Source organism: Bufo gargarizans, chromosome 9, assembly GCF_014858855.1.
Source record: "Bufo gargarizans isolate SCDJY-AF-19 chromosome 9, ASM1485885v1, whole genome shotgun sequence".
Taxonomy (NCBI): domain Eukaryota; kingdom Metazoa; phylum Chordata; class Amphibia; order Anura; family Bufonidae; genus Bufo; species Bufo gargarizans.
This window is the reverse complement of record NC_058088.1, coordinates 165,187,242-165,215,050: the sequence shown is the minus strand read 5'-3', so window position 1 is coordinate 165,215,050 and position 27,809 is coordinate 165,187,242. Positions and strand designations below refer to the sequence as shown.

General features: G+C 42.1%; 1 protein-coding gene across 1 annotated transcript in view; it reads right to left on the bottom strand.

Moving 5' to 3' along the window:
• Nucleotides 1-670: 670 nt before the first annotated feature.
• OLFML2A (olfactomedin like 2A) overlaps nucleotides 671-27,809 on the bottom strand; it is a 99,366-nt gene continuing 72,227 nt past the window's right edge. The window contains exons 4-8 of the mRNA XM_044305365.1: nucleotides 26,865-27,041; nucleotides 25,505-25,763; nucleotides 10,896-11,174; nucleotides 7,393-7,578; nucleotides 671-5,475 (exon numbers count right to left, since the gene is read on the bottom strand). Of these exons, the coding sequence (XP_044161300.1) occupies nucleotides 4,874-5,475; nucleotides 7,393-7,578; nucleotides 10,896-11,174; nucleotides 25,505-25,763; nucleotides 26,865-27,041 (1,503 nt within the window). The 3' untranslated portion in view covers nucleotides 671-4,873. The remainder of the gene's footprint in view (nucleotides 5,476-7,392; nucleotides 7,579-10,895; nucleotides 11,175-25,504; nucleotides 25,764-26,864; nucleotides 27,042-27,809) is intronic.

Sequence of the window (27,809 nt, the reverse complement as noted above, 5' to 3'; positions counted from 1 at the left end):
TCACGAATGCTCTGAATTCAGCGGAGTTGGGTTTTCTAGATCTCCGTGGATCCACTTTAAAATCTACATGATAGGCCATATTTTGACCCGTGTGGATTTACATATAGACTTTTAAGGGCTCCACTACAGATAAAAAGTTTTATAAGAATTTTACAGACCTGTAAAAAGGTTCAATTTTAATCTTCATATTATATATGCAAAATCCAGGCACAGTGCAGTTCTTCTGGATGAAATTTAGATACAGAACTGTTTGGTAATCTGAGTTCAGTTCTCTGGAACCACTGGGGTCCAAGTGTTTTGTCCAACTACCAGGGGTGGACTGCCTTACATCTTACAGGAAAACCTTCCGTTGGTCCGATGAGCAGGGAGCCACCTGAGCCCTGTCCGCCAGCCAAGCAAGTAATGATCTGACACTACTATGTACCTTGTTGGTGGCTACAGGTGGCCTCCTGACTTCAGAATTCAACTGTATTGCCATCCTGAAGCAACTGCAGTAAAAGGACAGAACGTGGTGTTGGCCACCACAGTGGGCATCTTCTGGAAGGTATTTTTTGCTGGAGATGGAACATTATTTTGTAGGGTAATTTTGTTTTGCTGGAGCTCGCAAAATGGTAAACCTGGCTCTACTCCTACTTGTGTTGTCCCCAACCCCACTTTTGTTGGCCCTGCCTTCTGACAATTTGGACCCACCTACAACATGGGGCCACTTTTTTTCTTTTTTTTTTTCCAGGGCCACTTTAAGTTTCCAGTCTGCTCCTGGCTACTACTGTTGTACAATAATTTTTTGGAACGTTTATCTTTTTTTCAAATCATATTTGTCTTACTCCTGTACTTTCACTGTTCTTAAGATGCATCTGAAGAACTCTAAAGTGGTTACAGATGGTGTCTTACACTGAAATGTAACATCTGAGATGTAGAAACACCGAACAAGCTTTTGGACTTGGCTTTGTTAAAGCTCTAATATATGCAGTTTTACTTCAGCAATTCTACAGTGTCACATAGTAATGTTGTTTTTATTATTTAAAGGGCTTAATAGTTGGAGTTTTATCATACATCACTTAGACATTTCAGAAAATTACATTGATGGGGTTCGGGAGCTGGGACCTCCTGCTAACACTTGGAAAATGTCTTCTCTTATGCTCTTCTTGGATTCTAGCCTGTGGAATCGAATCAGTTGCTGTTACAGAGAACAATGGGCACTGTTCCAAAATGTTCAGGCCACTATCAATCACTGAGTCCCCTTCTTTTATGGCATCAGTTTTGAGAATTGTACAAATTATCTTCAGACATGTCTTTATGGAAGGATTCTACTCTTTAATTATCTACTTCAAGGTTTTATACGGTCATATTATTTAGTACTGGGCAAAATTCATTGTAATGTTATAGAATCCCAAAGTTAGGAACCATGAGCACAGATCCTGAATTCAGCATCTTTAGAAATCTATAGGTTCATGGTGATCCTTCATGTGCCTTAGGCTCTAGGTGTTCCTTTCTCACATATCTAATGAGGTATCAGACGGCGACACGTAGAGTTGGTATCAGTACATAGTACAGATCCATGGTGCAGTCCATTGGTGTGTGAACAACAACAGTGTATATGAGCCCAGAAGTTGCTGTCATAATGAATCGATTTCAAGTTAATGTCGTACAGAAATATATAATTTAGTAGTGATTTTGGAAAAATTAAGCCCAGGCTACTCAACTACTTCCATGCAGCTGCAATATGTTACTTACAGTCAATTATTTTCTAGACAAAGGTAATTTCCAGCGCCTTCTACATGATGATTGCTTCACGACAGTGTTGAGTGTGCAAAAGTCCATATGTAGGCCAGTCTGGGTATATAGTCTGGCTCTGTGGTCTAAAGCTCTCCTAATAACAGCAATCTGGCAGTGCCGTCTGAAGCGCCATCTATAAAGAACAGCCTCACTCTTTAGTCTGTACCTCTCCTATAACAGTAACCTGTAGTCTTGACTGGATGAGTCTGGCTGTATCTGAAGCAATCAAGATATACCATAAATGTCTGAAGAAGCAGGTCTCACCTCTTGCACCTGAATCTATCTGAAAAACGGAGGTCCCTAACTGTTGAAGTGGCCGTTGTGAAAGGACTACACTGCATAATTTTTATTCACTTTCATGGAAGGTTGAACCCGTACTTACCAGATGTTTATGGCATGATTGATATCGTACATGACAATCTCTTTCTAACAAAGCTAGAACCAGTTCTATACCTTATATGGACCAAGAGCTCCATTAATGACTCCAGGTGCCTTTTAGATTCTCTTTGGGCTAGCTTTCCATGGGGGCATGTTCTTTTTGCTCTCTCCCTGTCAAGGGTCACCAGGGCCTGTCCTTTCTTTTGCAGCTCTCGCATTGTATCTTTCCCAGCTACTAACAGTAGATATGGCTTTTGGCAGTTGAAGGATTGAACTGAGCATGTATGACCACCTCAGGAGATGGACGTACACATTACTAAACAGATTAAACACCAGAAGGGTGCCATAATAATCAAGTAAACTGAAAATCTCAGAACTAGGGCATTTGTAACAGAGAAAAATTCACAAAAGTTATTTTTTCCATGCTGAATTAACATAAAACATTTAATGATGGCACAGCCCCTTCAAGTCACTTAATTATTGGGTTCCATGTCCAGTCAATGCTAAAATGCAAACTTCTTCAACAACGACAAAAATGTGCAAAAATTGGAAGGATGAACATGTATGTATACTCCACATACAGTAGTGACAGACTCAACTAGATGGTGGCCGTGGGTGGTATCTTCTCTAATATGTCCCAATGCCAGTGTTGATATAGACAAGCAGCTCAAGAACCTCATGGAACCTAAAAGTTAGAACCCATGTGTTTTTCTAGTCATTTCGGGAATATTAGTAAGGAAAAAAAATCGATATACATCCTACAGTATATGTTGGCCACACTAAACTCAACTGGAAAAACACATGCACAGCTGTCAACTGTACTAGAAATCTGAATGATGTGGATTACGAGCACATAAACTAAAAGGAAACATCTTTATCAGAGAACTGGAGAACCACCACAGAATGATTCTAAACTGTGGGAAAATACAGCTGGCACCAGGGAGCTGGCACACTGGACTTATTCCTTCAGGCTTGGCTGTGTGTGCTTGTTAACACCCATTCATTGAGTGAAAATGCACAGGTGAAAAAGAGTCATTTCCGTCTCTTACATTTTCGAAGCAGAATAAAACTGTCAGACATAATCCCAAAGAGATTGGCTTGCTGTTGTAAATGTTAAAGATGTGCGCTGTATTATTAGGAGGGGGAGAATGTTGAAGCAAGGGTATCTTGATTTAAGACAGCACATACCGAAGGCCGTGTCTAAAAAGGGTTATTTTGAAAAAAATATATATTGAAAAAAGCAATTGTGTCTAATTTATGTAGGATCTCTACAACTGGTGCTGCTTGAGGACACATCTGAGATGCAACCAGATATGTTCTTCAGTTCAAGCGGCTCTGTTGTAGAGATCTTTTGCTGTGTGTCTCCACATTTTGAAGACCAGACCATCCAGATGAGCATCTTCTCTCCTTAGTGAATGCTCTTTGTTCAGCAAAACAGCAGATGCACTAAAATATCTCAAGCTAACAAGCTTCGCAGGAAATGTACAGATGTAGCAAATGTTACATTGACATCTATGTATCTATGTAATGCTTTACAAGTCAATTTGTTTGCTGAGATCACATATGACAGCTATCTGCAGTATATTCCTGACACTCTCTGTGCTATGTATGGTTGTCTGTCTCATAGACTCCACAGAAAATGAAGGCGCGCCCTTGACTTGAGCGCCACTGGCATGTCTACATGAAGCAGCGCTCAGTTTCGTGGGTGACAGAGTGAGAGGTAGAACATTATATTGTAAATCCATTTAATACTTAAAGGGCACCTGTAAACATTATCAATCCTATCAAACTAGGCATACTGCCTGGTAGGGTTGATCCCGCAGATTAAAATGATACCTGGACTGTGAAAATCGGTTGCAGCGTTCCCAAGAGGCAAGACTTTTATTCTCTATGCAATCAATGGCTTCAGAGCACTGAGTGGTGGGGCCTACATGTCTAGTGTTTGTCACAACCCTTCTGGTGGTAAAGCCCTAATTTTCATAAAGAATAAAACTGTTCTTTTCTCAGGAACGCCACAACCAATTTTCACATAATCACATAATAATCATAATAATCAGTAGGATCAACCCTACCAGGCAGTATGCCTGGTTTAATAGGACTGATCCTGCTAATAGCTGCCCTTTAGAGAATGAGAGGGCTATATAAGAAAGTTTAATCCTGGATCCCCCTTTAAAAAAAAGAAAGTTAGTGGAAAATGGTCATGATAATGAACCCAAAAATGAATAGTTAATTTTTTTCAACAAAATGATCCCCTCTTAAATAACATTTTATGATAATATATGATCTAAATGCAAATGTTTGCTGTTTGGGAATAATCATATTATTAGGTACGGGGTGTCAGTACTTTCTTTGGTGGTCGATCAAATTAAGTTTGCTCCCAGCTGTTTTGTGTTCAGTTTGTTCATTCTCCTTCATCGGGGTTAAACGTAAAAAAATAGGATGTCAAAGGGCTAAAAAAAGAAAGTGGTGGTCTTTTATACGTTGAGCCATTCATCTCAGGTCCATTCACACTTTTACAATTTTGTTCAGCTTCTTGACAATGGATTAGTCACATACCACATTTCTAGGCCATTACACTTGTCTTGGCCAGAGTATTTTCACCTCCCAACAGACAGAGGATAATACTTTAGTTGCTCCCCAAGCAACACGTTATAACCGATGTGTAAAAGTGCTTTCTTTGTGGAGGACCGATCTACGTCCTAACAAGCTATCAATTCACTCAGACAACAAAATTCACTTTGTACGTCAACTGGTGCCCATTGTCCCAGGCGTATAGTACTTTTTCTTTGGGGTTATAGTCGATCTGCGTGGTAAAGGCATACTCGTTAACGAAAGGCAACTTTGGATCTGCATCAGTATCTGTGTGAGTGTCATAGGCATAAGAGATCTGTCCTTCCTTTTGGTTGTAGACATCCACCGCATACAGAATACCGCAGATTATAAAACAGTTTCCATAGGAATTACGCTTGAGGCCGGTTTTCCACGTCGTCTCCTTCTTCACAGATAAGTCGTTAGGGTCTAGTTTGCTAATAACTATGACTTCTTGATGGGAGTATTCATAGTCAACGGAGGGGTAGATGACCCATAGGCCGCTTTCATCTACGGCAAAGTCGATATCTGAATGGCCTCTCCATTTCCACGGAGTGGTATCTTCATAAATTACATCATGCAGAAGAGTCCAGGCTGCTACAAAGCGCTGCTTCAAGTCATACTTAATTATGTTTTTAGTAAAGGCTCGGTTGTAATAGAAGGCTCCTTGGAATACAACATGCCCCGTCCCGATCCAGTTGTAGGGAACCTTATACAGATTGCTCCATCGACCTGTAGAAGGTAGATTGTAAAATAAAGCATCACAACCATAGTAGTGAAATCAGTGACAAAGATACTATGTATGTTGACTAGGGCTAGTTTCACACTAGTGCTAAAATGATCCAGCAGGCTGTTCCGGCCAGAGTTCATCACATCGGGCATAGCCAGAAGGAGCCAGAGCACCGCGAGGCTCCACTGACTCTAGCGGGACCTAGCGAGGAACCAACCTGTTTCCAGCATTAGTGCCAAAATTCGCCCAAATACAGTTTTTTGTTTGGCCAAATCCTGCCACTAATGCCGGAAAAAGGCTGGATCCCCGCTTGGTCCCAGTATAGTCAACGGACTCTGGTAGTATCCAGCAATGCCTGATATGATGAACTCCAGCAGGCTGTTTCTCTTGGATTATTTTAGCGCTAGTGTGAAACTAGCAAGAACGAGATTACAAAAAATGCAATATAGGGTACTGGAGCAATGCCACCTGTTCTATTGACTTGGATAATAACCATATCAACATGAGAAATTATGCTTTATCTTGGGTAACATTTGGCTTAAAATGGTATATGATAGAGACAGATCTGTATTTCTAAGGTGTTATCTAGCCTTATACTCACCTTACTGATCCCCTACTGTTTCTGCTTGACACTTCACGGTACCCCATCCAGTCTCTGCCTCCTCCTCTTTCAATATGCTAGTAGAAGTAGGATAACGCTGGACCATAGGAGCCAAGAGTGTGGACAACAAGGGGCGCACTTTCACAACCAGTTGATAAACAAAGTTCTATTTATTGTATGACGACGCATTTCAGGGTACCATTGACCCCTTTATCAAGTCTGGAATGATGTCAGCTGAAGAGCTGTCACGGCCGCTGATCGCCCGGCACATGGAGGACGCTGACTGTAGTCAGCGTCCTCCACGTGTCGGGCGATCAGTGGCCATGACAGCTCTTCAGCTGACTTCATTCCAGACTTAATAAAGAAGTCAATGGTACCCTGAAACGCGTCGTCATACAATAACTAGAACTTTGTTTATCAACTGGTTGTGAAATTGCGCCCTTGTTGTCCACACGCTTGGCTCCTATGGTCCGGCGTTATCCTACTTCTACTGTCTACTCGAGTGGCGGTGTGGCACCCGCCCAAGGCGATTGGACAAGTCTAGGCTGCACCAACTATTAACTATTTCTATTCGGCCTTCATTGTGGTGGTGCCCAATTTGGTGGAACCCGAATAGGTGAGCAAGCCATTTCTTACTATATGTGAATTTAATGCTCACTTGACATACTCCCCCTATGAGCACCTTTCTCTCCTTATTGCCACAATTTGCTTTCAATATGCTGGAAATACTCACTCAATCAATCACTTGCTGAATCCGGTCACCACTGAGGCAAGTGATTGACTGTGTAGGCACTTTTTATGGATCCAGGGGGAGCAGGAAGCAGAGACTGGCAGTAGCTCATGAAGTGCACAAAACCAGTAGGGCCAGGAAAAGAGTCACGCTTGCTTAAGAAGAGTCCTGGTTATTTATAAGCTTCTCCCTGCCCACCTGCTGACGATTGGTAGTTGTCTCCTAGAGAGAAAACTAAGGAGAGAACTGGCAATCATCAGCACGTGGGCAGGGAGAGCAGAAGCTTATAAATAACCATGACTCTTCTCAAGGAGCCATGACTCTTTTCCAGGCCCGGGATGTGATGATTATAAAGCCGGTTCACGCCAACCACTTACTTTTAGCTCATGAATGGCACAGCACTGAAATCGGCAAATCAGCATGGCTGTCAGTATTATATGCGAGCAGCAACATTTGCTGAAAAGGTTCCCCTTAAAAAAATATTCAGGTAGCCACCTCTATTAATCATATAAATAAAGCCAATGTATAATAAAAATAATTATAATAATATAAAATATTGTACACGTTATAAAATGACTGAATTCATACCTTGTTTGAAATTATCCAGATTCCTGAACTCCACAAGATTATTTCCATAGTAATAATTAGTGACATAGATTTTATCATCCTTTGCTGCAGGGTCCTTCATCCACGCTCCTTCATTGCGACCATAACTTTGATGTTTCTTGGGTGTCTCAACCGATGCAATGGTGCCTTCACACTCTCCTTCTTTGACTGAGGGGAAAATACCTAACATTACTGATGGAGCTCATTCATGACAACATTTCCATCACTGACTTAGACCACCTCAAGGCTAGGTTGACTTCAAGTCTTGTGAACGTTTGGCGTATGCGCCAAGGAAGGAAAGTTCTTATTCACTGGACAGAGGCCAAAAGAGTGTTCTTTTTGCCTCCATCACCTGGAATGCATGGACATCAATGTATAGCTATACAATGACATACATCGGAGGAGCCTATCAGAGTACCTCCAACCTAAAGCTCTGACCAGGGCCTAACACTGTATTAGGTAAACTGGGTGGTAAACAAGAAGGACTGGGTACCAGCAGGGCTTGGTGGAAATATATTGCCACTTTTATTGTTTTCCAATTTTATCGATATTAAAGTGGTTATTCACGTTGATTTTCTATGCCTAGAATAGACCACCAATACTTGGTCGGTGGGTATCTGACTACCAACACCCGTGCTGATTAACTGAATGGAGGGGCCACAACTCTCCAGTAATCTCAACTCATTCATTGTTTACTAAGCAATAGCGCTTTACCTAAGGTTGTGGCTGTGCCTGGAACTGCAGCCCACTTCATCTCAGTCCCATTCAAATGAATTAGACTAAGCTTCAGTTCCAGGTACACCAACACTGCTCTGTCCAGCTGATAAGAGACGGTGCTGGAATTTAGACGTTCGCCAATCAAATTTTCAATCGATAATCAATAATCACTAAGATATGCCATCAATGTCAGATGGGTGCAGGTCCAATCTCTGAGACCTGCTCCTATCTCCAAAAGGGAGCCTCCGAAGTGAAGGAGAGTGCACTGCGCATGTGGGGCATGGTCTCCATTCATTGCTATGGGGGTTCTGAAAAATGTTAGTCCCATAGCAGTGAATGGAGAGCCCACAGCACATGCATGACCGCCAGAACTTCCATAGCGGTGAATGGAGGGTGGCCGCACTTGCGCCAGCACAGTAGTACGGCCTCAGAGAGATGCCATCAGTCTTTTCACAGAGAGTTCCATAGCAGTGAATGAAGAGCGCACCGCACATGCACGGCCACCATTCCATTCACCGGAATTCCCATGGTAATGAATGGAGGGTGGTCACGCTTGCGTAGTGCACTCTCCTTCACTTCAGGGGACCCATACTGAAAGTAGGAGCGGGTCTAGCAATGTCTTAGAAGGGAATACTCCTTTTAGGTCCCGGAAACCCTTTTTAACATGAAATAAACCTCATATAGTGTAACTGTATACGATGTGATATGTGACACATACAATGCACTAGATTGCCTATATAACAGACAGGTAATATAACAAATTGTTCTGAATCCATTACAGATAATGGGGGAGATTTATGATGATGCTTAAAACAAAAGCTTTATTTGTCGCTCGTAGCAACCAATCACAGCGTACCTTTCATTTTCATATTCTGCTCTGTGATTGGTTGCTATGGGCAACAAAGACTACTCCATAAATCTGCCGCCATGTTCTGTTCAGAAATGTAGAAAAAGGCTGCGCTACAGACCACAAAATTCCCGAAAGCGACTTCTAGAAAGGAATGTCACTTTCTCCTAATCAATAACACAACTCAGTTAGAAATTGTCTTTTACAGCTGGCACGTGTCTCCAGAAAAGAATGAATCATCTTGAAGATTTGGGGATTAAATCATCAGAAGACATATTGTCTAGCATTATCCCAGAGCTGACATACTCTATAATAATCCTTCCCATTTGTATTTTAACCATTAATTTCGAAGAAAAAAAAGATTGCATTTTCCCCCAAAAAAAGTATAACAGCAACACAAAATGCTGGAAATATGTGGAGATTTTTTTTTTATTTGATGACCCATCCTCTGGATAGGTCATCAGTATCTGACACCCGGAACCCCCGCTGATCAGCTGTTTGAGAGGGCACCAGCGCTAGGACATGTGACATCACGTTAAGGCTCCATTCAGAAGTCCGCACTTTGGGTCCGGATCCGTTCCGCAATTATGCGGAACGGGTGCGGACCCATTTACTTTCAATGGGGACGGAAAAGATGCGGACAGCACACAGTGTGCTGTACGCATCTGCATTTCCGGTCCACGGCCCGAACTTCCGGTCCGCGGCTCCGCAAAAAAAAAATAGAACATGTCCTATTCTTGTCCACAGCTGCGGACAAGAATAGGCATTTCTATCTGTTTTGCGGATCCACAAAACACTGCGGACGTGTGAATGGACCCTAATCACATGATCTAGGCGCAGCTCAGCCCCATTGAAGTGAATGGGGCTGAGCTGTGATACCAAGCACAGCCACTATACAATGTACGGCGCTGTGCTTGATGAGCAGGCAGCAGGCTACTGTGAGCGCTAGTGCCTTCCCAAACAGCTAATCGGCGGAGGTCCTTTGTGTCATGGTCGCAACACCTCCACTCACTTGTTAGTGCTATGCAGGTGTTATTGGTCCTCAAAGGTTGGTTCAGCACAACTGCAAGGTCCCACTTGTAATTAAAGGGGTCCTGCAGTTCTTTTAAACTGTTGATCTATCCTCTGGATAGATCATCAGCATCTGATCGGCGTGGGTCTGACACCCGGGACTTCAGCTGATCAGCTGTTTGAGAAGGCAGTCTTGCTCCAGGATTGCCGCGGCCTTTTTTCTGTTTTCATCAGGGCCAATGACATCACGACTAGTATCTCTGGCCTAGGCGTGGAGCTTAGCGACTGAGTGCTACCCTAGAAAGGATGGCCAGTCTGTCTCAGAAGTGTGGCAGGCACTAGAAGCAAGAGAACCCAAAACACATGCAGTAAAGTCTAAAGCATTTTGTGTGTGTTACCATTACTGTCTTAGTTCAAGAGTGGCCATTAAATGTCCTTAATGATCTGCAATAATTCAACGCTTCTTTCCTCAGAGGTTAGTTCCCAGCAAAGTTGCTTTTGTAGCAACTTTCACTCATACAAATGGTGACTTCCTGGAGACAGGTTCTGTCTTGGCCTACTTGGCAGCGGTACACACCAAACAGGTCTTTTCTCTCTGGCTTGCTTACCAGAACACTCACAAACCAGGGGAAATCGATCTAGTCCACTACCCAGCAACTATTAACTAAGGACTGCCAGGTAACTATTTCCTACTTATATCCAGCCTTTTGGAATACACAGTGCATAGTCAATAGGAAAAATCCCATAAGCGACATACTACATGGTACAAACAAATCAGGGTTTGCTTTATTGGATGTCTGGGTGATATTGATATTTTCTGATAGGTTGAAAAAAAAATTCCCAGCTGTCTACTTTCTAAATTTGCATTTGAAATTTAGCTAAAGCAACATACCATATCCACAACCCATACCTTTAATATTGTTTTCTGCATCAGAACCAAGTGAAGAAAATGTGATCACAGAGTACTCTGGGCTAGTGGTGGTTGTAGATAATTCTGTAGTAGTGGTGCTCTTTGTTGTGGTGGTGGTAGTGGTGGGAGTTGTGGTGGCAGTAGTAGTAGTTGTAGTCATTGGAGGTGGTTTCTCAAGCTCTACAGGTCTCTCCTCTTGGATGATGTGAGATTCTGAGATGTTTGCTGATGCTTTAACATCTTGTCTTTCTCCTCGTAGAGACAACCTCCCTGTGTTCTCTACAAATGGAAATAAATTATTAAGTAATGTAGTCATTATACCACACAGATACATGAAGCAGCACTATAGTAGACTCACTGGCGGAATTAGGAAAGACATTTCCAAAGAATTTCTGATCTCATAGACCTTCATCCAAATCATTATTTGCATCAGGTATACATGAAGCTATAATATGGAACCTATACTGCATTGGACATGCTTCCTCTAGTGATTGCAGTGCAGGGGTTTGTCTTCAGAACTGTGGGGAGAATTTATCATTACAGATGTATCTGAAGTTTTAGTTTTTAGATTGGGTTTACCTTGCACACCTGTAGCAAATTTATGGAAGTGGGGCACGGTTTTAATAAATTTGTACACCTGGGGGATATCTGGTATGGAGTTACGACTTTTTTGTGACTTTTTAAAAAATCACACTTCATAAATTGACATAAAATTTATCTACTTTGAAATCTTGACCAACTTATTACTTCACTTCTGAAAGTGACGTGGCAAGGTGCAGCTCACAAAAATTCACAAAATTATGTGCAGCAGGTGGCCGTTTTTTGTTAGTTTTTTTTGCAAAAATTGAAGAAAACTAAGAATTAGAAAATATTTGCTTTTAGAATGTATGATTCCTAAAGGTTAAATATCTAGACACAAAATGAGCCCTGGTCATCTAGAAGTTAACTACATGTCCATGTCCTAGACACAAATTTATGTTGATCTTCAGCCTACTTGTATATATGCCAGACGCTAGTCATGGCAATGATGTCAAGTGGAGACTTTTTTTGTAAAATTTTATTAAAGGAAAACACATATTTCATGGGATCACACCCAGCAATGAACATTAGATGTGAATTGCGTCTTTACTGTTAAAGGGTTACAAGTTACGATACATGACATAAGGATATGACTAATTATAAGTTCAGAACATGGTAAATTGTGGTTCAAAGAACACTTCCTTTCCTACATAGGAAAAACATCACCAGTAGATAATTTCTAGATATTGATGCACAAGTAGGCAGATTCTCGGCTTAAAAACTATGTCTAGGAGGTGTCTACCACAATGGAAGCTGTAACCATGACCATGGTCACCTGGCTTTTCCAAAAACTGATGTAACTTAGAAATTTGTGAAAAGACAGAAGAAGAATTGTTGTTTTCCATGAGGTATACTACTTTGTTACATCACACATGTCTCTTGACCCTGTGGTGTAGTTACGAGTCCATGGTGACTCGGTAGGGTATTTCCAGTGAAATCACCAGGTAGCTCCAGACACGTGGCTGAGTGGTAGTTTTTAGCAAAAGCACTAAACCATGGACCATTCTTCTCCCAATCTTTCACACCAGTCTTCTCAGTTTATTCCATACTCAGGTACCATCTTATTACTTCCTGTCTGTTTTATAGGCAGGTCAACTGCATAGTACAGGATAACAGCTATTATTATGTCCTTTAGGCTACACTGTGACTTCGGCTGTGCAACAAGTTGCATGGCCAGATATTGCAGTATTGGGGTGCTACTTTACAACACAATTTGTATTGGGCAGACTAGATGGGCCAAATGGTTCTTATCTGCCGACACATTCTATGTAATTAAAGTATGGCCTCTTTCACACAGTCAGTATTTTTGCATCAGTATTTGTAAGACAAAATCAGGAGTGGGTCCAAAACACAGAAGAAGCACAAATATTTCTATTATACCTTTTCTCTATAGGTTCCACTTCTGGTTTTAGCTTACAGATACTGACAAAATACTGATTCAAAATACTGACCATGATTGCATTGCAAGTTTCCACGACCATGACACACAAGTCTCCAGAAATGCAACCCTGCTTAATTTTTGGTCATGGCAACTTGTGGTTTACAACTTGACTACATTATGTTGCGATGTAGCATCCCAATACGGCGATCTTTGACCCAAGATTACTATGTAGCCCCAGACTTACATAAATAGAATAAGGTACTACTTGGGCTTGAACAGCCTGGGAGACCAGGGCAAGTCACCTGTGGCTACTGAAGAGGGCGCCACTGGCCCTGATGGCCTGGGCACCTAGAACTTGCATCCTCACCGTACTATTATGTGGGAGCACTAAGGGGGCATATCGACTGTGTGGGGGAACTAGGCGGACATACCTACTGTGTGGGGGAACTAAGGAGGAATATCTACTGTGTGGGGGAACTAAGGGAACATAACTACTGAGTAGGGACACTAAGGGGGCACATCTACTGTGTGGGGGCACTAAGGGGGAATAACAACTGTACTGGACGGAGTTAGAGTCATAACTCAGTGTGCTAAACACGCAGCCGATAATGTCCCTCCCTGGCCTTTTTACACTCACACAGTAGGAGTGTAAGCTCTAGGTACCCAGGCTATGAGGGCCAGGTGATGTGATCTGTGTGGCTCTACAGGTTGTACAACAGTATGGCCGTCCATGCTTGTCAAGAACACACATCCATCTTTGGTGGATAGAGGCCATAAGGTAACCTGGATTCTTTGCGGTCAGAGGAACTAGTGTATTGGTGCCTGTATAGATAGACCTAGCAACGGAGGTTGATCAGTAAAACCTTATTATATACCGAGACTGAGAGGAATTATTTGCTTTTGAGTGAGTCTGTACAAACAAGACAAATGTTTAAGCTGTGGTTGGATTTGTCTGTATAATGTTTGCCTGTCAACGAGCATGGTGGCGAACCAACATATTTCAGGAATTTTAAACAGCCATTTGCATCACTTGTAAAAATGTTGACTTTCATGAACTAGTAAAACTCTGCTAATTCTACATACTGCACATCACTGACAGTTCACATTGTAAGCCAAAGGCAAACATATCGACTAAACAACTGCGGAGGTTTCACAGCTCCTGTCACTGATTGTTATTGAAAGCCCTAACAATGCAACATGTCTCCGAAGAGTTGGCCCTGATAAAAAGATATTCATATCCTTCCTAGAAGTCTTGTAGACATTGCAAACTTGGCTCTGGGAGGAGGAAGCTAGATCTGCTACTGTATCTCTGGTGCAGACTCACTATTAATTGCACATGTCATATTAACAAACATAGATACCATTTAGAAACGAAGATACCATTTAGTGGAGGGCCAGCCATCACTTCTGTTTATATTAGCAAACATACACATTGGACATGAATTCACAATTTTTTACAAGCAAAAGATCAAGATATATTAGTAGGTGATTTGCTATAAAGGTGCAGAGCTAAAACTGAGGACCTGGGCAAACCATGTCCAGCTTTCAGTTCCTTCCCTGCCCTTCTTTCCAGTGAAATGCCAAATGTTTTTCAACTCTACTTTCGGGTGGCTCTTCAAGGTCCATCTGCGGAGAGGCTACTTAGGAAACTGGGGCTCTGGGAAACTGTCTAGTTTGCCACTCTAAAACCGACTCTGCAGGTACCTTGAAAGGTCCCTCAGGGATAGCTATAGGGTATGCCCAGCATGCCACTCCCTAAAAGTGATTCTCCAGATACCTCAAAGGTCCCCATGAGCATAGCTATAGGGCATGGATCAGCAACCTTTGGCACTCCAGCTGTTGTGAACCTACAACTCCCAGCATGCTCCTTTCACTTCTGTTGGAGTTCAGAGTACAGTCAAGCAAGTGTGCATGATGAGAGATTTAGTTTCACAACACTTGGAGTGGCGGAGGTTGCTGACCCCTGCTATAGGGTATGCAGAAGTAGCAGTGGCACCTAGGCCTTGGTTCCTGAGAAGGCCAAAGGCGCCTATGCCACATAACAAGATGCCAGTCTTATAAATAGCACAAGATAGGTGGAGGGCCCTATTACAGATCGTGCACAGGGGCCCAGAGGTTTCACATTGTGCTACTGGGTCTCTATGGCACATGAGGGGACATCAGTACTATAAGGGGCTCCATTACAGATGTTGTATTGTACCCTATGAGCTTCATGTTACACTGTGTAGTTTTTATCCTGGCCAATTAAAAACTACAAAATAACTGAAAAAAAAGAGAAAAAATATATTAGATGGTAACTGCGTATTACTTTTTGAATATTATTTCTGAAGATAGACATACGTGATAACAGATTATAATCTTATCTCATTTATTTAAAGAGGACCTTTCACCAATTATTACAATGTGAACTAAGTATACAGACATGTAGAGCGGCGCCCGGGGATCTCACTGCACTTACTATTATCCCTGGGCGCCTCTCCGTTCTCCTGCTATGCCCTCCAGTATCTCCGCTCACTAAGTTATAGTAGGCGGAGATTTCAGTCACTAAGTTATGGTAGGCGGAGTCTGCCCTTGTTCTGCTCTAGAGCTGACCAATCGCAGCGCAGAGCTCACAGCCTGGGAGGTTATTTTCTCCCAGGCTGTGAGCTTTGCAATGCGATTGGCCAGCGCTACAGAAGAACAAGGGCAGACTCCGCCTACTATAACTTAGTGAGCGGAGATACTGGAGGGCATAGCAGGAGAACGGAGCGGTGCCCAGGGATAATAGTAAGTGCAGTGAGATCCCAGGGCGCCACTCTACATGTCTGTATACTTAGTTCACAGTGTAAAAATCGGTGAAAGGTCCTCTTTAAAGCTGTTTTCCAGTACTTAGATACTGATGATCTATCTTCAGGATAGGTCATCAATATCAAATGGTCCAACATCTGGCACCTCGACCAATCAGCCACCGGTGTCACAAACTATACAGTGGACAGAAGCAGAAAGCACAAGACTCCATCCTACTGTGCAGTAGCTGTGCCAGGGTACTACAACTCAGCTCCCATTCCAGTAAACTACACAGTGGATGGAGCTATTCATGAGGTTGCCATGTTACAGACCCCCCAGATCTGATATTAATGTCCTATACTGGGAATATGCCACCAATATGTAAGTCCCAGAGACCCCTTTAAGACTAAGCCATGTTTCTCCCATGTTGTTTAGGCAGTATCCCAGAATAGGGTACTTGCAAAATTGATTCTCATTATGTAATGTTATTTTATGTATTGGGTTGCACCTGTATAGTTCTATGCATAAGTCATGATTACCAGCCCTGTCTCTGCCCTTGTAGGAGGCTATATGATGGACTTAGGTCCACCCCTAGTTTAGATTAAGTCTATTGTTAGTTGAAGAAGAGAGAGAAGCTACATGTGCTCACTCCTCAGAAGATTAGTCCTGAGTCCAAGAGATTCATTGTTTCTGAGACATTTACATCAAGAAAGCCATTGGTACATTAAAAATACACCAAAGAGTGGAAAAGAATAACTAGAAGGTCCAGAATCTGCAAGACTAAGTATTGGAGTCATTCAGTAAGGTATTGTGCTCACGCAAGGCTGATAGAGACTTTACTGCAGTGAAAGGGACATTGCTAATACACCTTCCACACTTTGACATGGTCCTGGCTAACCGTATTTTAATCCTGTACCCCTCAACCTGGGAATTACAGACAAGTTTGCAAGAGTCTTATTGCCAGCCTTGGATTCTGCAGAAAGAGAGAGAGACTTTGGAAAGACAGAGAGAAGGAGTAGTACACCCCATCATTGCTCATATCCATACATTCAGACAAAGGAGAGAGAAGAGCACATAAGTAGGACAGTCTTAATAGGAGGTGCGGGGCTAACAGATAGGACGCTTACCTGACTGTGTTGTGCTAGAGGCACAACACTTCAAATAACATTCAAAAATCACCATGGACTACCGTGCATTCCGATCGGTCACCAGAGCGGACCAACAATCACAAGGCAGTAGAGGGAAAGAAGCAACTTTGCACACTGCTCGTCACGGTGAGGAAGAATACGGTAGATGTATACCAGTTAGGACTTTTTTATTTTGATGTAAGAATACAGCGTCATCAATTGATGTGAAAACTGATGAAGGGGCCAGTTCGGCCCCGAAACGTGATATTCTTACATCGAAATACAGCTACATATTCTTCATGCAAAGTTGTTTGTTTCCCCATACTGGCATATCCATACATTGCTATCGGGGAAGATGTGCATTGTGAATTATTTGGAACTGTATTCTGATAACCGTTGGATGTACTACAAGTCCCATTGTGCACTTTAGTAAAGAGTGACTTGTCTATTTGCTACAACTGGCCTGGCTACTGACTCCTGCACCATTCGCCAATCACAGCCCCTGCATCTCCTGCCTTGCACTCATTCACCCCAACTACCATTAGGAAGAAGCCCTGACATCAGGGTGTGCCCTTAGGGAAGAAAGAGTGCGCCCTCCTATTACTGCCCCGCTCTAGAGAGCATCGATGTGAAGCCTGCCTCTGTGATTTATGTTAATGATTTTTTCAGCCAGAGCCACTACCACTCCCATCCTTCGCTGGGCTCCTCCCAGGCCATCACATTCATACCAAGTTCAAATTTTTTGGAAGCTCTTTAATGTGGGTGTATTATGCTCCAGTTACGTGCTGGTTCTACATGTATTATAAAGGAGGCGTATAATCTCTCTTGTCTATTTCCAAGCATATGATATGGGGTTGAGTTTTTACTGATGATAGTATCAGCTGCAGGTGGGTTCAGCAGGCTCCAAACCATCACACATTAGAGCTTCTGTACCATAACCTATGATGAAAACAACAGAGGAACATTTGGAAAATTGCTTCTTCTCCACAGAATGTATTCCCTTCTGAATGTTTTCTCGATAAAGGGTTATACTGGCTGGTCAGAGCGCTGTGCATCCATTCTGGAACCATGCCAGCTGTAAATTCTCCGCAGAGGAGTATTCTGCACCATAAGCCCCACTAGAATGGATGGACTTGATTACATAATAAATAAAGGGTTCACATCCTGTATAGGAAGCAAGCCTCACGTTTGATCTTATGCAGTGGTGGAGACAATTTGATGGGAAACAGCTGGAATTTAGCTGGAATGTTATCAAGAAAACAATCAGAAGTAAGGTTGGAAATGTGTTGCTTCTCCATTTAACATCCTCAAATGCATTCCTTGGTGCATAAAGGAACCGGATCATCTGAGGTATCATCAGGTCTACAAACACTATAAATACATACTGTAAATGCATGGAGAAACTCTACAGATAGCATCAGTCAGCAATGTGCCGTGATGTTTTATTCTGGATTGATGTCAAGAATATGGAAAGACGTGTAAAAACCTAAAACTGCTTATAAGATGAATGGAAAATGTAAAGGATGACTTAGTTTTTAGATGACCTTTTTGTGATGCACTACTAGGACCGAGTAGGTGGAAAATTTATTTCTGGGAATTTCACTTTGTATATAAAAACAAGATAAGAAAGTAATTACCAAGAGTACAAACAGAGACAGCAGCTTCTTTGGGGTACAGAAGCCTAGAGGGGGGGGACCTCAACTTTTAAGGTACACTTGGGAACAATAGGGCTAGTTACTTGAGGTGCAAGGGAATGTGAACAGAGGCCATAAAAATCTTAAAGTCAGGATAGTTTCCTCAACTCCCTTTTGTCATAGGACCCTATGGATACTTGTTACACCTCAACCTTAGAGGACTTGGTTGGAGAGTCAATGGCCATAATGGTCTCTAATACTATGTATGGACTATCACAATACAGTTTTGCAGGGTTGCTTTCATTACTCTCATTTAGAAGTCACACCTTGAAAACAAGACCAAACAATTGACAGCTCTAGAAACCATCATAAATGTGCATTATTTTTCATCCAAAACCCCAACGAGACACAATTGTAGTTTTCCCATCATTACAATTCATCACCCAAACTAATTCTCTCATCTAAGTTCTTCCCTGGTCCAATCTTGGAACCTGAAGGTCCCAGAAGTCAGAAGAACCCCAACCGAATAATGTGTATCATGGGTATAAGTACCAGGACAGGACGCATATCATCTCCATAGGGCCCAGCAAGTAAAAGGGTCCATGTGAGACGCCGTTAAATAATTATTGCTAGGAGACAAAAGGAAGGCTTAGTTGTGTTTGCTACATTTTCAAGAAAGGATTGAAGATATTTTCTTTTTCACTCCATCTTATGTAGGACTCAAAAGCACTGCAGGGACTCCAGGTTAAACCTGCTGGGAAAACTGCATGCTTGTATTTATTCTGGAAATTTATATAGATATTTGTGTTAAATTATTCAAAAATGTACAGTCCTAAAGACCCACCATTTTATTTTAAAAAAGTTGTTTTACTTGGCTGAGCCTCACAAGCTGACCATGGAGAGGCTAAACACCTAAAAAGACTGAGGCATCTACACTGCTTAAGGTCAAGAGCCCAAGTGTGTGAGAATTAGACAAGGTCATCCAAATTCCAAGAATAAATCAATAAAGAAGAAGATAAATGTTATTATTGGTATTCATTCAAAACTTGATGGAAATTGACAGTAAATTACACCACATTTTAAGCGTCCACACAAGGGACCCCTTCTGAGTTTGAACTATCATATTAAACGAAGAAAACCCCAGTCCATAAGTGCTATCAGGACATATGGACATCACAGGGTTCATTGTTCAGGAACCACTTCAATGAGCCAGGGTGGAGAGTCCCTCTTGTAGACTAAAAACGGTTGCTCAGGATTTTGATATGGATGGCCTATCTTAAGGATAGGCTATCTATATCAGATCTGCAAGTGGTCTGACACCCCACATACCCACAGTCAACTGTTTGGTTGTAGGTCTGGCTCTGAAAGTTGGACCCAAAACTAGATAGTTACATCCATTGTGTAGTGAATGGAGATGATAACTGCAGTGATGCTGCCATTGAAGTGAATAAAAGCCAAGCTGCAGTTACCAAGCTGCAGTTACCAGCACAATGGACGGTGCTGTGTAGTTCAGGCGCTACAACTAAACAGCTGATCAGTGGGGGTGCAAGGTGTCGGACCCCCACTGATCTGATATTTAATGGCCTTATCCTAAGGTTAGGCCATCAATATCAAAATCCTGGAAAATGCTTTATGCTGTATTTGTATTATACAGATTGGCATTCATACATGGGTGACTTAATCAGTGTATTGCCAGGGGGTCCTTTAAAGGCTATGTAGACCGTCGGAGGCATTTTCTATAATTGCATTTTACTCATTTTTTCAATTGTTTTTTATTAAAAACTAGCTGAATTACCCGGCTTCGCTCGGGTATATTTAATCTATTTCATTTAATGTTTGTGTGTGTCGTTAAAAGATATCAACACTATTCGCTATAACAGTGACATCTACAGCACCCCGCCCGCAAAACAGTGACCCCCACCCCTTAACATGGACCCCCCCCCCCCCACAGTGCTCTGTCCCTTAAAATTGGACCTCCACAGCAGCCCACCCCCTTAACTTTGACCTTTACAGCAGCCTGCCCCTTTAACAGTGACTTTCACAGCATACAACTGTCACGGCTGAGGATGGGGAAAACCCTCAGCCGTGCGATGCCAGAAGATGTTAAGCGCTGCTTGGCCAGGACGACAGTATTAGGGAGCAGGTCACCTCCTATCGCGTCCCTAAACTGACCCTGACTCCTAACCATATGAGTCAACCCTGAAGGTGGGAGGGCTCATACACCGGATGCCTTGGGGTCCCTACTAGCCCTCAAGATTGCCCTGGAACAAGGAGCAGGGTAAGACGACCTGTTCTTCCTAGGCACGGAGAATTAGGAGTCTCACTAGCCAAGCTGCAAAGGGAAGAGAACATAAACAGCCTATGGATATGGCAGGAGGATGAAAAGCACCTCCACACCTACCTGCCACAGACACACAGACTGGATCCCGTGCAATACAAGCTAGTGTCCACACCCAAACACCAATGGACACAGCACACACACAAACACACAGGAACCCAGATCCATAGGTGCATAACATAACAAAGAAAACATCAAGTGGACATCACATAAAAACTTAAGAATCACAATTTGTTTATGACCACAAGGGTGGCCCCCACTGGCAGATGTAATAACCAGGAGGGTGTCTCCAGCAAAGCATGGCTGAAGAACCCCTCAGCAACTGATATCCAAAGAGGCTTTATAGCCCAAAGTGGCCACACCCACACAGACACACAAGGAGAGGGAATTAACCCTTCCAAGACTAACCAGGGAAGTGAAACCACTTAAAGGGGAAGTGTCCAAACGAACATCACACTGCAGCTGTTACCGCAGGCAACGACATGCGTGGCAACCATGTCCTGGGAGTCAGCCAGAAGGCCGAGACACTGCCACCACATGTACACCATACCAAACGTTGCCATGGACAGCCACAGTGAAGGGAAGTGTCACAGTGCACACCTAACATAAAACCTAGTGCACACCAGACATACAAAGTGCATACATAAACACACAAGCCAAGTGCAACCGCATGCACTTACAGCAAGCTGCCTAGCAACAGCTCAGGCTGCTATGCTGCAACAGTACAACATAACTTGTTGCCCGCGGCAACCACAAGTGAGGCAGCACACTAGCAGCCCTCACCTGTGGTTGAACACCTACATACAAACCGCAGGCAACAGCATGCGGTTCAAGAGTCACGACCATGACCATGGCCGTGACAACCACTCCCTTGACAGTGACCTCCACAGGGACCCGCCCTGTTAACAGTGGCCTTTACTGGATTGCTGGATCGGGGGCGTGTCCTTTTGAACAGCTCACTCTAAGACAGCTGCACTGTACTGTCTGAATGAGTGTGAGCTGCAAGCATCGTTTTGGTGTCCGTCTCCAGAGCGGAATGGAGGCGGACTGGAGCCAAACGGATGCATTCTGAATGGATCCGCATCCATTCAGAATGCACTAGGGCTAAACTGATCCGTTTGGGGCCGCTTGTGAGAGCCTTGAAAAGGTTCTCACAGGCGGACCCTGAAACGGCAGTGTGAAAGTAGCCTAATGTAGAGGTCTTATTTCTGATCTCCTGACCTCATAAACACTTATATAAGCCATATTCTTATCAGTTTCATAAGAACTGAGCTGTAATGAGTGTTTATTAGTTCAGGAAATCAGAGATAAGAGCTCTACATCAGGGGGTGCACAACTTTTTTTGGTTTGGGGGCAGCATTGTCACGTCACACTTTTTCATGGGGAGGCAAAAAAAAAAGTTAATCAGCGCTTGTTTGCCCAGACAATGGGGGCATATCCTACAGATATGCCCCCATTGTCTGAGATAGGAATACCCCTTTAATGACCAGTCACTTTTTTGTGATTTAGCACACATGGTTCAAACACTTTTAACTTTTTTATTTTTTGGACTACCAAAATAACTTTTGCAGCTTTTTATTACATAACACGGGGCTTTTTAATAAATATTTTTATTAGGGGAAAACAGTTTTTATTTTCAAAAGTCATTTTTATTCAAACTATACTTCATTATTTAAATTAATGCAATTAATGCAAATTATTATAATTAATTCCCTATATGTGTTGGATCGTTTTATTATACAATATGCATAGTTTCACATTAATGGGGTAATAATTATAATGGTTTTGGTTGGTGTGGACTTTTTTTTTCTTTTATGTATTTTAATATTTATTTATTTTTTTACATTTTTTTTATGTTTCTGCTTCAAAAAGACCTTTGGGGACACTGACTTTTTTTATTTTGCTTGTTTCCCTTTTATTTGTATTTTATTGAGTTTGTATTATTTTTTTTTTTTAACATCACTTTATTATTTATTTTTAAATATAGTTTTGCCACATAATATGACAGTGAACAATTTTATTTTGCACTTTTTCCTTTTTATAGTTTTCTTTTACTTGTATTTTATTTATTTTACATCTTTTTGCAAAAATTTTCTTTTCTTTCTTTTTTTTATATATTTTTGCAGCACTGTATGTCCTCCAAGAGGTCTTTAAAAGACCTCTGTGGGACACTGACAATTTTTTATCAATTTCTTTCCTTTTGCACTTTTTTCCCTTTTATTTGTATTTTCACATTTTTTAAAAACTTTTAATATATATATTTGCCACATATTTTGTCCTCAAAAAGTCCATAAAAGACCTTTGGGGGACACATACTTTTTTTTGCACTATTTCCACTGTAACTGGAGCATCCAAAGGAGACCCAGTTACAGGGAAAACCAGCCTCCTGGCGAGGCTTTGTACAAGGCAGAGCTGGCAAGGCTCTGCACTCCTCTGCCCCTGACACCCGGCGATCACATGATCACCAGGTTTAAACTGCATAGTGCGCTGCTCACCTGTGTGAGGAGAAGGCAGAAGCGCTGATACACTGCTTCTGCCTTCTCCTTGGCTTCCCCGCTGTCTCTGACAGCCGGGGGCCCGTCCTGCTCCTAACTACAGTGCAGGAGCATGAGCTGTAATCCTGCAATTGTGCGGCTCCAGGCAGAAACACAGCTGATCGCATGATAAGCTGTGTTTATGCCCAGCAGAATGGGGGCTGCAAACCATGGCCGTGGGGGCCGCAGGTTCTGCACCCCTGCTCTACATTATCCGTCATCTGACTGGATTCAAAGAAAACAGAAAGACACAGCTTGCAAACAGACTGATTTTTAATGCTTAAATAAAGACCAATTGAAAACAATATTGTTAGCCCGAAATGAGTAAAATGCAGTCATAAAAAATGCCCCCGAAGGTGTCCATAACCTTTAAAGGGGTTGTCCCACAAAAAATATTTTGCAGTTTTAAAACCAGCAACTGGATGTAAATTCTATTGTAACTACATGTACTTAAAATTTAGCATAGTCACTGAGTTATTCAATAAAATGTATCTGTATAGCGCCACCTGCTGTTTTTTTTTTCTTATTTCTTTGACCTGCTCACTGAGATGGCCGCACATGCTCAGTTTCATCCTTCAATTGCCGCCTGAGCTGTGATAGGGAGAGCATGGACACGCCCCCTGAGATGTGATAGGGAGAGCATAGACACGCCCCCTGATCTGCAGCAGAAAAGGCACTCCCCTTGAGCTGTCAGCTTGATATAAATCTAGCAGAGCAATTAATGGGGAGATCTCAGGGACAGGCTGAATCTAATCTAATCTACTGCAGATTTTAGTGGGAGATATGTTTTGTTCTTCTTGACGATAAGCTGTAGAATATTTTGGTGTGCAGATCATGTTTTCAAAGTTTGGGGTGATGGACAGACAGAGCTATTGGGGCAGTGGTGATGCCAATTACTACAGGCTACTACATATGTACTGATCTTTAGAATGTATTGCATAAATTTTAGCCCAAGGCCTTAACAGGTTAAATATTCCTGCGCATCCTACTCAACCTTCTCTGTTCTCATTAAGTATCTCCGTGCAACCACCCACCCAGTGTCAGCATACAGTGGAGGCGGCAGACTCAAATTTCCATTAAGATCTCACACGAGATAGGCCCCTGACAGACAATGGACGGTATATAGTAAAATGCTTGAAACAGCTGACCAGAGATCTGGAAAAAACATCTGGGAATTTGAAGAACTACCACCCCCTGAATAATCACAATGGAGGTTATCATTAATGAGTTGTGCACATAACTCCTTCTGTTTTACACATGACATTTCTAATATTTAGCCTGTAACTCAAAGTGACTGCCAATGGCTTGGAACTAACTTGTACAACTCTGTGTAATCCATCAACCAGCCAAGTACTGTACTTGTCTCTGACTCCACAGTTATTCCTTCCTTTTCAGAGATCAAGCCTGAAATGTAAATACCCATCCATTGCCAGTAAATAAATCCACCCATGAAGGCGAAGAAGACCTGGAGATTAAATTATAAAGTAGAGATTTAGATTTTCCATAAACTGTTATTTTAGTCTATGGAATTTTGTAACATCCGACAACATGACACTGGCCATATGACGGCAATCAATTCAAGAGACCACCAAAAGGACATGCTAAATGGTTGACTATGCACTCTACGATGAAGAGTGAGATCCAGATAAGGGACCCATTGACCTTATTGTCTAGATAGCAGTACCATGTATTGCAGTATTGTTCATCTTTAGTGAAGTACAAGTTTGGTGCCATATGATTTTGGCGCCTTTTTTCCTGTATATGTTTGGTTTGATGCTCTATATTTTACTGTGTGCACTTTTTGTTTTTGCCTAAGAAATAAATTGGTATAAAATGAGTATAGCTCTAGGTCTAATTTCCTGGCACCACACCATCTCCATCCATTGTCTACATACGTACATATTATCCATTCCCTAGCCGTATGGTAACCGGTAACTCAACTCCATGACTTTAGAGCACTCCAAGAAGCTGCACAGAGAAACTAATCTCAGAGGCTCAAGTAGAATTTATTGATGGCTAAATATTCAAATTCAAGTTTTTCTTATTAATTTTTTTACTCGCAGCCTAGAAGATCTGCTTGATATTTCTACTACATCAGCTGTTCTGCTTTCAAGCACTTACAACTCCTTTACTAACAGCTGCTGTCATAGAAGTCTAAGTTTTGAAGACCATGCTGAACGCTTAAACTTAGTGTTGAAATTGAATTCTGAATTTCCACAAGATAATCTGTTTGACCTTGATGCCACATACCTCGGTTGCTTGTATCTGTCTCATCATGCCTTGTAGATTTGTAGTAGGTGACTCCTCGTATGACCACCGGCTGTTGATGTACCGGAGATCTAGGTCTCGGTGTAGGCTGAGACAAAGCCGGTTTGGATTTGCTGTTCTCTTTCTTAGGTTTCTCTGATTTTTGTGGTTTCTCCTTTGTGACCTTAGATAAAGACTTTTCCCCAGAGTTCTTCTTGGAGTCTGTGAATTTATTTTCTTTGACTCTGGCTCCTGCTGTGTCCTGCAGCAGAAAAGCTTGACTGTAATAAATGTATTTTCACATTTAAATTCAATCAGATTTATAGGTTCAAGGATGAATAAAACATTTTTTATATTTAACGTACCAGCCACCATAATAGGCTGGCCTCCTAGACCTCACAACTGAAAGCTGTAGTGACTGGCTAATGGGTACTGTTCTATGGCCCATTGGTGCACAAACCTTATCTTTATCCTAGGCATCTCTCCATTACCTTGTCTAATTAACACTTCACCTTATAACTTATAAAGCTATATTACAGCTCCATACATATTATGAGTTCAACTGATCTATAATTTGTGGCCATAGATGTCTATAGACACATACTGTGCCTCTATTGGATTCATACAGAATCGTAGAGAAAACGTTGTGACGTTCTACTGAACACCGGTTTTTATATATTCTCTACTAAATATATTGCTTTTATGGGACAATACCACAGTGCTGTATACAGGCACCATACAGTGGCAAACAGAGTACCCACAGCTCTGTAGTTTGTAACTGTACTGATTCTGTAGGCTCTCCTTGGTCTTATTCCCATTGTCCCCATTAAAATGGTTTTCCAGGACTTTTATTTTTATGACCTATATTTAAGATCATCATGACATAGGTGGGGTCTGACTCCCAACATCCCTGCCGATCAGATTGTAGAGCACACACTGCACCAGAACCAGGAACATCTCTACATTGTGCAGTGGTCATGCCTGGTTCATGGAAGTCACTTCAATTCACTTGAATAGGACTGGGCTGCTGCAATCAGGTATATAGAATTGTGCCTGGCCTTCAAGGCGCTGATCAAAAGAGGTGTTGGGAGATGGACCCTACAAAGCTGATGATGACCTAGCCCAAGTCATCAATATTAAAATCACAGAAAACACCTACAACCATCAGGGTCTTCCGTCTAATGATTATTTATGATATAGTGCCAACACGTTCTGCAAAACTGTACAAAGATCTCAGATATGGTTTTCTTAGAATTTGGGAAGAATGTACTGAGTCCACACAAGTGTTGGACTTGGATTCGATCCAAGGACCCCAGTGTTGCCAGGGGACAGTACTAACCACTGAGACCCTCTTTATACTTACCTGCACTTTATTTTCTGGGGCATCTTTCTGAAGCAGTTGATATCCCAGGTTGGAAATCTCCTTCTTGATACTCATCATAATGTCAGAATAGTTGTCATACTTCTTCATCTGATTAGAGAGGTTTATGACACTTTCCTTCATGAAGTCATTTTCTCGGGTTAAGTTCGTTTTGATGGTCTAGAATCATGAAAAGAACGGTTTCATATAGAAGTGATAATAATTTTGAGTCATTCATCTTATGTGGTATCTCCTAGTATTCTCACTGCCGTGTGAATGCCACACTAGTGGGATATGGACACTGTTTATGTAGCTATTTTTCTAGTCTCTCTGGCGATCCACCGCACGGTTTGCATTCACCACATGGGCTCCATGTGTGCAAAGGAATGTTTTAGACAAAGACTAGAAAACTTTGCTTTTCAACTTTTTTTAGAACTAATTATTGGGTGTGTTTAACACAATAACTCAAAATCGAGGACAACTGTATATTTTACCAATCCAGTGCCCATGTTCAGTAGAGCAAAGATTGATCATTCAATCATTGTGATGCTTTCTATAGCAATGCCTTTAAAGGGTTCTTCCAGTTTTATAATATTGCATCACTTTATAATAGGTGGGGGTCCAACTTCTGGGACCGCCACTGATCCAGAGAATAAAAGGACGCAGTGCTGATTTAGTGATGCGTCCTCTTCTAAATTTTCCCTGCACAACAGCACTACTGGCCACCCAGATGTCAAGGTAACTGCAGCCCTCCCCTAGGGGGGTGCCGATGTGGCGGGAAAATAGAGGAGAGGACATCATAATAAACCAGCTCCACTGATCAGCAGAGGCAACAGAAGACCATTTAATGCAATACCCAGCACAGTGACAACCATATCAAATGTTACCGGTGTCTGGTCAAATGAATGTGGTTTGGCATGGCTGGGATGTAGTACCAGGAACATCCAT